We start from the raw sequence: 11,000 nt of genomic DNA on the forward strand, positions 1-11,000 counted from the left end.
CCCCCCCCCCCCGCCAGGCTTCGTCCCTTGCGCCGCCCCCTCCTCTGTCCCCCTTTCCCAGCCCCCCTCCCGCCGTCCCCGCGCGGTGGCGGCCGCCGGAGCCACGTGTGCGGGCGTGCAGGGAAGCGCGGCCACGCCTGGCCCGGCCATCATTCCCGACGCGGCGGCCCCTCGGTGCGCCCGGCCGGGTCCCCGAGCGCCGGGTCCCCGAGATGAGCGCGGGCTCGGAGCGCCGGGCGGCGGCGGCCCCCAGAGCGGTGCCCGCGCCCCGCGCCTCCAGGGTGGAGCTGCGGCTTAGCTGCCGCCACCTGCTGGACCGCGACCCGCTCACCAAGTCCGACCCCAGCGTGCTGCTGCTGCTGCGGTCCCAGAATCAGTGGGTGCAGGTAGGGGCGCCAGCCGGGCGAGCCCAGCGGCGACTGCGGGCCTGGAGCTGCGGACGCGGAGACAGGAGGCGGTGGGCAGGGGACCGGGTCTAGAGAGGGGGTGTCTGGCACTTGGGGGCGCTGGACCGGAGGCGACTGAGAGGACCCCCAGGTAGAGAGAGGGAGCACCCCAGTGCGGTTGCGAGCAGGTTCCCGTTTGGGGGGCTTGGGGACAAGAGTGAGGCACCCAGGCTTGAGGGTGCTGGCAGGGGGCTTTCCTAAGGGGCACAGAAGGGCCTGGGGGCTGCAGAAGTGAGTGGTGTGGCTCGAGTGGTGACACAGGGTGGGCCTGGGCTCGTGGGTCCCCCCGGCCTGCGGGGCATGCAGGAGGGACACTTCTCTGCCAGGTCCTCACCCATCAGGCAGAGGCACCCAGACCGCAGACCAGGGAGCACCGAGGGCCCGGCAAGGCTGCTGGGTTAGGGGGAGCTGCTGACAGAGTCTGGGGCACTAGGGAGCCAGAGATTGATCTCTGGCCCACCTGGAGGGCAGCCAGTCGCCTGCTCTCCTGTAGGGTCCTGCGGACTCCAGCATGAGTGCCGAGCCCCCGGTGACCCAGCGCAGTGCACGTGGCCGGGCTGGGACAGCTGGGGTCTGGTTTGTGCTCCCCACAGACCCAGTTCTTCCTGTGATACCTTCTGGTCCTGGGGGTCACTGGGGTGCCTGTCCAGCCTGCTGCCCCTAGTCACCCCCAGCCCAGCCCTCCCCGTGTGCAGGTCGTGGCAACAGCTCAGGGCCCTGTGCGTTGTGCAAAGCGCTGTCTCAGTCACCACTCCTGTGTGCACATCACCTTGAAAGGCCAAGAAAGGCGGGTTGTGGGCTGGAGAGGTTGGGGGTTGAAGCCTCCCTGTGCTCTAGCGCACCCCCTGGGGAGGACCTGGGTGGGGAAGCGGGCAGGACGTGGTGGAGGCAGACCCGTGGGGCCCCCACCTGTGAGGACACAGTGCTGGAGGCTCCAGGCGCCAGCTTCTGGGGACCTGCTTTTTGCTCCCCCGATGCCGTGACCTGATGCGGTCTCTTGTGGTCTCTGGACCACCAGCCTCCTGGGGCCGCAAAACCCTGCCCGTCTTCGGCCTTGGAGGCAAAGGGCCTGCCCCAGCCCAGTGTCTTTGGGGGGGGGGGACACTGGGGAGGATCTGTGACGAGGGGTGTCTGTGCCCTAGCCTCCCATTAGTCTTTGTTTCTTGGCCTTGGCACTACTGGGTGCGGATGTCCCTGAGAAAGCCTGGCCCACAAAGGCCCCCCCATCTGAGAGCGTGGGAGTTTGTGGACACTGGAGGGACCCTCCCCAGGCTGGGCTGTGCTTTGGGGACAGAGAGGAGCCCAAGATGTAGGAGAGATATGGCACCCAGGGGGAGTCTCTGCCCCCCACCCCAGTCTCCCTGCCTGCCCAGCTGGGGAGAGATCTCCATTTTGGGTTTGTCCAGCCCAGGATTCTGATCCAACTCTGTTCCTGATTGGACTGCTTTTGCACGGGACCCTTCCCCCCTCCGAGCCTCAGTTTCCCCATCTGTGACGGGGGTGGAGCAGGCTGTGGTGGGCATGACATGAGAAAATGCAGAGACTGCAGCCTGTGGCTGGACAGGGGTGGGGGTCTTTATTTCAGGGAGGGAGGTGCCCCCCCCCCCCCCAGGGGTGGCCAGAAGCCGCGTGGGGTTTGGAGTCCTGAGGATTAGAGTGCAGGTTGGTGGGGGAGGGGGACTTCCCAGGGAAGTGAGTCCTTCAGTGAGCGGAGGCTGCGGGCCAGCGCCGGGCACAGGGCGCTAGGGAGAGGCGGGCGGGGGGCACCTACTCCTGTGGGGCCCCCACACTGGCTGCTTGCAGGTGGACAGAACGGAAGTGGTCCGGAGCAGCCTGCACCCTGTGTTCTCCAAGGTCTTCACGCTCGACTACTACTTTGAGGAGGTGCAGAAGCTGCGCTTTGAGGTCTATGACACCCGGGGACCCAGCGACCTTGGCTATCAGGACGATGACTTCCTTGGGGGCATGGAGTGCACCTTGGGGCAGGTGGGCTCCATCAGGAGGGCAAGAGAGATCCTGGAGCGTGGAAAGTGCAGCTGGGCTAATGCTGAGGGGGGGGGGGGGGGGGGGGGGGGGGGGGGGGGGGACGGCGGTGCTCCAGGCTCCTCGGAGGTCCCTCCCTCCGGGACAAGTATCCTGCTCTGCCCGTCTCCATAGTGACTTCCCTTAAAAATTCCTTATTAGTTTTAAAAATACGTAGTTTTGAGCTGGGTAACACATTCATATAATTCAAAATTCAGGAAGAGTGAAAGGCAAGCCATGGGACGCGCACCCTCGCCTGTCTGCGAGTTCACACTCTCGCGTGAGAACGTGAGGGGGTATTTGTTCTCAGTGTGTATATACGTATATATTTTAACACAAAGTACGGACTCTATTACTGTTCTGCACTGTTTTCTTTGCTGCCATGGCACGAGATCACTTCCACCCCGTGACGTCAACGTGTCCCCGCTCTGCCCTGCAGCCGGCCGGCCAGCCCGCTGGGGGCTGCTGTCACCAGAGGGACAGTTTGCAGTCCTCAGATGATGTCCCGTCCACTAGCTGTTCCGTTAGCCGCATGGCAAGAGTGCTTGCCAGCCACCACTGAGACAGCCTGGGCACCGGGCTGCGGGCCACACGCTTCGCTCTCAGCCTGTGATGGGAGATGCTTCCTTTTTACGGAGGCATGATTTCCATCCAGGAGAACGCGGAGACCTTAAGGGTTGATGTTGATGAGTTTAGGCACCTGTCTTCCTGCCCGTCACCAGCTCACATCACCCTACAGACCCCACCTCTCCAGCACGTCCCTGCTAGTTTTGCCTGTTCTAGAACTTCCTGTTCATGAATCACACAGTGTGTTCTCATTTGTGCCCGGTTTCTTGCACCCAGCGTGATGTCTGCATGACTCATCCCCATGGCCGTCTGCGTCGGAGCTGGTCTGGGGTGGGCCCCCTGTCATCCCATTTTAGAGATGACAGCACGGATCACTGCACAGCAGCAGAGCGGGATTTGACACGTATGCACGGACTGCATGTACACACGGGCACGAGTGCACGGACGCGTGTATGGATGCATGCACGGACACGGAGAAACATGTGTGAGCACACACGTGTCGGGACCGACTTGTAAACTGTAGACAGTGACAAGGCCCATCGAGGCCGGCACGGCCCTCAGGGCAGCTGCAGTCAGTGGTCAAGGGTATGGACAGTGGCCCTGAGCCCCAGTTGCGTGACCTTGAGCAAGCCCCTGACCCCTGTCCGAACCTCCAAGCATCAGGCACCTCAGTGGGTGTTTGAGGGGACCAAGAAGAAAGAGCTTATTGACCCTACACTGGTTCACACAGCAGCTTTCCCACTTCTGATCGGAGAGACCGTAGCCGTGCAGCCCGTAAGTGGGAGAACCTGGGGCCACACGGCCTCCCTCCCTTCACACCTTGCGGAGAGCTTTCCCACCCTTAGCCCGTTTTGACCTTCCGGCACGCAGGCCATGTTCCCGTGTGCTCGGAAGCCGTTAGGTAGGCAGGAGCCGAGGGGCGGGTGGCTGGGAATACGCCGTGTGCTGTCTGGACTTAGCTCACTTTGCACGGTCGCCCCCCCTCCGGGAGCTGGCCGCAGGTGGGGCCAGGTGAGCACTGATGAGCACCGGGGGTGCTGTCACCACGGCGATAGCGCGTGTTTCTGCGTTGGCCAGCAGCGAGTGGAGTCCCCTACGAAGTCATGGGCACTTTGGCAGCCGTGGGGCGGGGTGGGGGCGCGGGGGCGCGGCGGTGGGGGGAGGGTGCGGGCTGTCATCCTTGAGCTCTTCTACAGACCAGGGCGCCTACTGCCTCAGTGCTGCCCTCTGGTGAGCAGGTGCCCTGGCTGCATACAGCTGCCCCGTGTCAACTCTTGGCCCCAGTTAGGGGCTTGTGGCCAAATGAGGGCCAGGTGAAGGGGAGGGGGTGGCCCAGGTGGGCAGGGGCAGGGGGGAGCCCACGGGGAGGCCGCACAGGGTGGTGGGGAGCCGGGTCGCACTCTTGCTCCCCACCCTTTGCCACCTCCACAGCCGGGAGTCCAGTGTGGCGCCCAGGAACCCCCTCGGCCCCCTGCTGGCCGGGGGGGGGGCTGTTTGAAGCCCCTCGCTGCCCTTGGGGCAGGGACCGGGGACACCCCACACAGCCTCTCTGAGCTGCTGGGGAGCTGGGGCTGGGTGGGCGTTCCTGGCCCAGCACGTGGGGCTGTGGCCCCGGGCGGTGCCTCCTCACTGAGCCTGTCTCCCCTCCTGACACGAGGGCCAGGTCCGGGCTGAGGGGTGGTGGCCACACAGAGGGATGTCAGGTGGCCGAGCGATTCAAGGGAGGGCGTGGGGCCCTGGGGCGTTGATTTGGAGGAGCTGGGCTGCCCAGGGAGTCTGAGGGCCCGGTCGGCGTGCCCGGGGGGGATGGGAGCTAACTCCTCCCTGGCTGTTCTGACTTCCAGATTGTGGCCCAGAAGAAGGTGACCCGTGCCCTGCTGCTCAGGTTCGGCAGGAATGCCGGCAAGTCCACCATCACGGTGAGGCCGCCCGCCTTCCCCCCCCGCCCCCCCCCCCCCCAGACCCCACCCCTTTCTCCTCGTGGCTCTCAGAGGCCTGCCCCGAAGGCAGCTGGCGAGGCCCCGGGCCCCCTGGGGGCCTGTGGAGCTCGGAGCCCCGTCTTTCCTCCCAGGTGACAGCTGAGGACATCTCCGGGAACAATGGCTACGTGGAGCTGTCCTTCCGGGCCAGGAAGCTGGACAACAAGGTGAGTGGAGGCTGCCCGCGTGGGCCCAGGGCAAGGACCGCCGACGCCACGAGCCCCCCCACCCCCCCCCGCCCCAAGCTTTGCCCTCCTGACGCCACAGACACAGGGCTGCTGAGTGAGGAGCACGCGGAGCCCGTGGGGCCGGCCACCCCTGTCACCATCGTTCCTGTGCCCTGGACCCCTTCCTGCCACATCTGTAAGTGCTCATGCCTCCTGAGGCAGGGGCACTCGTGGCCCCTGTTTAGTGACGGGGACACATGCTCAGGGCGGTCACCATCCGGACAGTGGAAGAACTGGCCGTGAGCTTGGCTCCGTCGGGTGCTCACACAGGGTGGGGGCCCAGTGCAGGGTCTCAGCTGGTAGAGGCCGTCCCCTGGGGGGGGAGGAGCAGGGGCGGTGGGGGTACCAGCTGGGGGTGTGCACACGTGGCTGGAGGGAGGCTGGGCCCGGGCCCGGGAGTTACAACAAAGCTGCTGGGGGGCCAGCGAAGGCTCTAGAGGGGAGGACAAGGCGTTGGATCATTCTGAGAGGCTCTTGGGAAGGGTCGTGTCCTCATTTCCTAGCTAAGGAGATAGAGGTTCCAGGGGTGCAGCCTCTGCCCCTCCTCCAGGACCTCTTCAGCAAGTCAGACCCCTTCCTGGAGCTATACCGGGTCAATGACGATGGGAGTGAGCAGCTGGTGTACCGGACCGAGGTGAGGGCTCCCTGCCCCGCACCTTGACATCCCCTGCAGAACTTTGGGGACGGGAATGAGAAGAGAGGGGCAGAAGCCGGCCCGTCTCCCCCCACCCCGGGTCCTCCCAGCACCCCGACGGCTGCGGGGGGCCTTCACCCCCAGCACCCAGCTCCTTGCATCAGGGAGCCAGCAGGCCAGGCCTTCTGCCACCAGAATTCACAACTGTGTTTTGTTGTCCCCGCCTACAGGTGAGATGGCATTTTAGTTACAGCAGCGAGAGAGCACTTCCTTTTTTTTGAAGCATATTTATTTGGAGAGAGAGAGTGCACGTGCACGTGCAAGCAGGGGAGAGGCAGAGGGAGGGAGAGAGAATCCCAAGCAGGCTCTGAGCTGTCAGCATCGAGTCCGACAAGGGCTCCATGTCAAGACCGTGACCTGAGCCAAAACCAAGAGTCAGGCGCTCAACAAACTAAGCCACCAGGCGCCCCAAGAACATTTGCTTGTGAGATAAATTCATTTGAGTAAAAGAAAGAGGCTATTTAAAGAAAAAGCTGGGGGTCCAGGGGGTCCAGGAACGTGGCACAAGTTACGAAGGTGGTTCCTGAAGGACCAGGTTCAGAACTACAGGGGTCCTGGGCCCCCAGTCCTGCCTGGAACCTGAGCCGGCCCCCCCGCCCCCGGCCCACAGGTGGTGAAGGACAACCTCAGCCCCGTGTGGGAGCCTTTCAAGGTGTCGCTAAACAACCTGTGCAGCTGTGAGGAGACGCGGCCTCTGAAGGTGGGGGTGGCAGGGGGGTGTGGCAGGTGGGGGGTGGCAGGGGGCTGGCCGGGCTGCAGGGGAATGGAGACGTCCAGGTGGGGGGCCCAGAGGGGCCGGTGGCCTGAGGGGCCTGGGCTCCCCAGTGCCTCGTCTGGGATCACGACTCCCGCGGGAAGCACGACTTCATCGGGGAATTCTCCACCACCTTTGAGGAAATGCAGAGAGCCTTTGGGGAGGACCAGGTGAGCTGGGGCCCCTCCCTGTCCGCCCCCCGCAAACAGGGTGGAAACAGGGTGAAGGCGGGGCCCTGCCCCGTCCGCTAAGGGATCGCTGGGAGGGGCCTCAAGAAGCAGGTAGGGCACCAGCCTGAGCTGAGTCGGCCCCAGAAATTGCTCTTGTCGGCAAACCCCCGAGACCGAGGACCACGCCTGCCGGGTGGCCGGAGTAGGGACGACAGTCACTGTGTCACAGGTGGAAGAATGCTGTCCAGGGCTGGGGTTTTGAGGCCTCCCTGCCCCCTTGGAGCGGGGTTTGGGCACTGGCGCTCTGGGGTGGGGGTCTCTGTCTCTCCCTGTGCCCCAGGCCCAGTGGGACTGCGTGAATGCCAAGTACAGGCAGAAGAAGTGTACTTACAGGAACTCTGGGGTGGTCATCCTGGCAGATCTGAAGGTGAGCTGCGGCCCCTGCCCGCAGACGCCCTACTCACCCACAGTGGGGAGGGGGCTGGCTCCCGCCTGAACTCGGCAGAGAGGCACCGGGGCACAGGCGCACCCCTCCCTGCAAATCTCCCCGTTGTCAGATGGACGACAGGGGTCTGAGGGTCCCCAGTACGTGTGGGAGGGAAGTGGGAGGGATGGACGGGAGGGGGAGACAGAGGAGGGGAATGGGGGGGGGGCTGCCCCAGGCAGAGAGCTGGGGGAGAAGGGCAGGTCCCCGGGGCTCCGGCCTCAGTTTCAGGGTGTGGGGCGTCCTGGGCGGACCCTGCCGACCTCCCTGCCTGGAAGTCCTACAGGGTTCACTCTTTCCTGGACTACATCATGGGCGGCTGTCAGATTCACTTCACCGTGAGTGCACGGGCCCCTCCACACCGGCAGAGCCCGGGCGCCCTGCCCACCCTGGATGTAACTCGGAGCCTGGCCCGGGGCCCGGGGCAGATGTGCAGAAGTGGGTACAGTGAGGCCCCTGCCCGGGCTCGGGGCCCTTCCCGTGCAGATGAAGTGGGCAGCTGGGTCTCAGGAGCTGCCCGGGGTCACCCTCCACGAGAGCAGTGACAGGAAGACGTGTGTGGCAAGAATGCACTGGCACCTGTGGCGGCCGGGGACAGCGCCAGAAGCCACGAGACCCAACGGCGGTGGCTCCGGTCCGGAGCTGTGGGTGTCAGTGGGGCGGGAGAGCCCGGCGTCCGTGCCTCTGTGTCGCCTCACTGCTCGCTCGTGGCTGCACGGGTCCGGGTCTTGCCACCCAGAGGCAGCCAGATTGGCCTGAGGGAAGCGTCCCAGCGGGGCCGCGTGGGGACCCCAGCCCGGGGCTTGAACTCGCAGTCCCTGCCCAGGCAGAGCGGCAGCAGAGAAGAGATGCGCCTGGTCACGGCATGGGTCCCTTGCCAGCAGCCCGCCCTGTGCCCAGGGCACTTGGCTGCAGCTGCTCGGGGCTCTGTGACCACGCCCTGGGCCGTGGGCCGGTATATCACCCGCGTGGTGCTTCTTGCCGCCTGGGGATCTGCGTAGACGGGGTTGGCAGGGTCCGGGCTTGCTGCTCAGCGCCAGTGCCCACTGTCCCCAGGGTGCCCTTTGCCCCAGCACAGAGCCCGGCCCTGGGACTGTCACCTCAGGAGTCTCCTCCCACGGGCCCCGGGGAACTGCTGTAGTTTGCACCCCTCACCAGGCAGCTCCCCACGCCTCCTTCCCCTTGCCTGTCAAATGGGGGCTCTGGGTGCCTAGTCCCGCCCAGGTGGGAGAGGGGCCCCCGGCTCATGAGCCTGGGTCTCTGCAGGTGGCCATCGATTTCACAGCCTCCAACGGTGACCCGCGGAACAGCTGCTCTCTGCACTATATCAACCCTTTCCAGCCCAACGAGTACCTGCAGGCCCTGGTGGCCGTGGGAGAGATCTGCCAGGACTATGACAGGTGCGGCCCTGCCCCTACTGCCGTGTCCCCAGGACGATGACAGGTGTGGCCCCACACCCACTGTCCTGTCCTCAGGATTATGACAGGTGCGGCCCTGCCCCTACTGCCCTGTCCCCAGGACGATGACAGGTGTGGCCCCACCCCCACTGTCCTGTCCCCAGGATTATGACAGGTGTGGTCCCTGCCCTTCTACTAGCCCTGTCCCCAGGATTATGACAGGTGAAGCCCTGCCCTTACTGCCCTGTTCCCAGGACGATGACAGGTGTGGTCCCTGTCCCCCTCCACTGGCCTTGTCCCCAGGATGATAACAGGTGCGGCCCTGGCCCCACTGCCCTGGCCCTAGGACGATGACAGGTGTGGCCCTGCCCCCACTGGCCCTGTCCCCAGGACTATCGCAGGTGTGGTGCCTGACCCTCCACTAGCCCTGTCCCCAGGACGATGACAGGTGTGGATCACCCCCCACTCACCCTGTCCCCAGGACTATGACAGGTACCGCCCTGCCCCCCCATCACCCTGTGCCCAGGACGATGACAGGTGCGGCCCCTACCCCCCACTTGCCCCTCGCCTCCCTGCCTCCCTGGACTCCAGCGCAGACTTGGGCCCGGAGGGTCATCATGACTCTGCACTGACCAGAGGAACCTGCCTGAGGCTGGCAGTGCGTGGGCCACGGTGGGTGGGGCTCGCTCCACGGGCCAGACCCGATGTCCTGCGTGGCTGATCTCTGAGGTGAAGCTCGGGTCAAAACTGGCATGTGTTGACATGGGGCTGGGCCTCAGTCACATGGCTTTCACCCTGCACGCACGCACACACACGCACACACACACACACACACACACACACACGCAGGGGATCTGTGTCCCACTTTACAGACCAGTAAACTGAGGCCACGGACGAACAGAAGGCTGTCGGGGTGGGTGGCAGACAGCGGAGGTCCCAAGTCAGGAGGCCAACGCTTCCCAGGGTCTGGTTGCCTCCCCAGGAGGTACCTGCTGCTCCCAGAACAAAGACAGAGACGGAGGAGACGGCTCCACCCCTGCGTGGGTGTCTTCACTGCTCAGTGCCTCAGTTTCCCCCATGCGGCTCGGAGCAGAGCCAGCCCCTCGGGAAAGTGTCAGCCTGGGCCTGGTCACCCGGGGGTGGATCAGAGCCTGGCTGTCCTGGTTCTGGTGAACGTCTCCCCAAAGCACCCCCGCCCCGCCCTCAGGGAAGTCAGGGGCGCCCGTGTGAGAGACCATTGCTTCTTTTCCAGTGACAAGAGATTTTCTGCTCTGGGGTTTGGAGCACGGATCCCTCCCAAGTATGAGGTAGGGGAGCCTGGGGACCAGGACCGCACCCCCTTGCCTCTGCCGGGGGGGGGGGGCCCAGGGCCCTGCTGCTTCTCCCCAGCACAGGCCGTCCTGGGTCACCTGCTGCCTCTGCCTCTCACTGCTGGGAACCGACTCCTAAGTGACAGTGGGCAGATTGCGGAGACCCCGCGCTTGCGGCCAGAGAGGCTGACCTTGGTCACCCAGCACTAGTGACCTCTGGAGAACCGCACACAAACTGCATGTCTCTGTCAGGAGAAGGGGAATGATCTGGAATCTTCAGGCGCAAAGAGCAGTTCACCTGGCTTAAGCCCGAAAACGTGGCGGGAGGGACTTCTTGGTTAATGCAACTCAAAGCCTGGGGCCTCCTGTCTGCCCTCTGACCCGGGGTGCTCCCTCCGCGAGGCTCTTTCCACATGCTGGTCCCGGGGGCTGCAAACCTACCGGCCCCCCCTATAGGCGGGGGTGTGGGGGTCCCGAGGGGTCACCCAGCCGACAGTCCCTCTGTGCCCACCCAGGTGTCCCATGACTTTGCCATCAACTTCAACCCTGAGGACGATGAGTGTGAAGGTAAAGGGCACGAGGCAGGCCTGGTTGGGGGGGGGGGGGGGGGGGGGGCGGGTGCGGCGTGCGCCGGGCCGGACTCACCCTCCTTCCCCTGTAGGGATCCAGGGCGTGGTGGAGGCCTATCGGAACTGCCTGCCCAGGGTCCAGCTCTATGGCCCCACCAACGTGGCCCCTGTCATCTCCAAGGTGGCCCGCATGGCAGCGGCCGAGGAGAGCACTGGGGAGGCCTCCGTAGGTACCTGGGGCAGGTGGTGCGCTGGGGGCTGGGTGTTTTAGAAGGGGTGTGTGCCCGTGGGGGCCTGGGGCCAGGGGATGGTCGTCCCTCCTCCCCCTCCTTCCCTACCTCCCCTTTGTCCCTCCCCGTCCTTCCGTCCGTCCCCCTCCTT

General features: G+C 65.0%; 1 protein-coding gene across 3 annotated transcripts in view; it reads left to right on the top strand.

The window, feature by feature from the left end:
• The first annotated feature begins 123 nt into the window (after positions 1 to 123).
• CPNE7 (copine 7) overlaps positions 124 to 11,000 on the top strand; it is a 19,638-nt gene continuing 8,761 nt past the window's right edge. The window contains exons 1-13 of one of the 3 annotated variants that reach the window (XM_040443351.1): positions 133 to 386; positions 2,301 to 2,432; positions 4,880 to 4,954; positions 5,107 to 5,181; positions 5,792 to 5,875; positions 6,546 to 6,635; positions 6,761 to 6,859; positions 7,200 to 7,286; positions 7,622 to 7,681; positions 8,610 to 8,743; positions 9,993 to 10,047; positions 10,566 to 10,617; positions 10,712 to 10,845. In XM_040443351.1, coding sequence (XP_040299285.1) covers positions 213 to 386; positions 2,301 to 2,432; positions 4,880 to 4,954; positions 5,107 to 5,181; positions 5,792 to 5,875; positions 6,546 to 6,635; positions 6,761 to 6,859; positions 7,200 to 7,286; positions 7,622 to 7,681; positions 8,610 to 8,743; positions 9,993 to 10,047; positions 10,566 to 10,617; positions 10,712 to 10,845 — 1,251 coding nt within the window. In that variant the 5' untranslated portion in view covers positions 133 to 212. Of the gene's footprint in view, positions 387 to 2,249; positions 2,433 to 4,879; positions 4,955 to 5,106; positions 5,182 to 5,791; positions 5,876 to 6,545; positions 6,636 to 6,760; positions 6,860 to 7,199; positions 7,287 to 7,621; positions 7,682 to 8,609; positions 8,744 to 9,992; positions 10,048 to 10,565; positions 10,618 to 10,711; positions 10,846 to 11,000 lie in introns of all 3 variants that reach the window. The other 2 variants (XM_040443350.1, XM_040443353.1) reach the window with 2 other exon arrangements.

Source organism: Herpailurus yagouaroundi, unplaced genomic scaffold (assembly GCF_014898765.1).
Source record: "Herpailurus yagouaroundi ecotype Mexico unplaced genomic scaffold, PumYag 190, whole genome shotgun sequence".
NCBI classification, from domain to species: domain Eukaryota; kingdom Metazoa; phylum Chordata; class Mammalia; order Carnivora; family Felidae; genus Herpailurus; species Herpailurus yagouaroundi.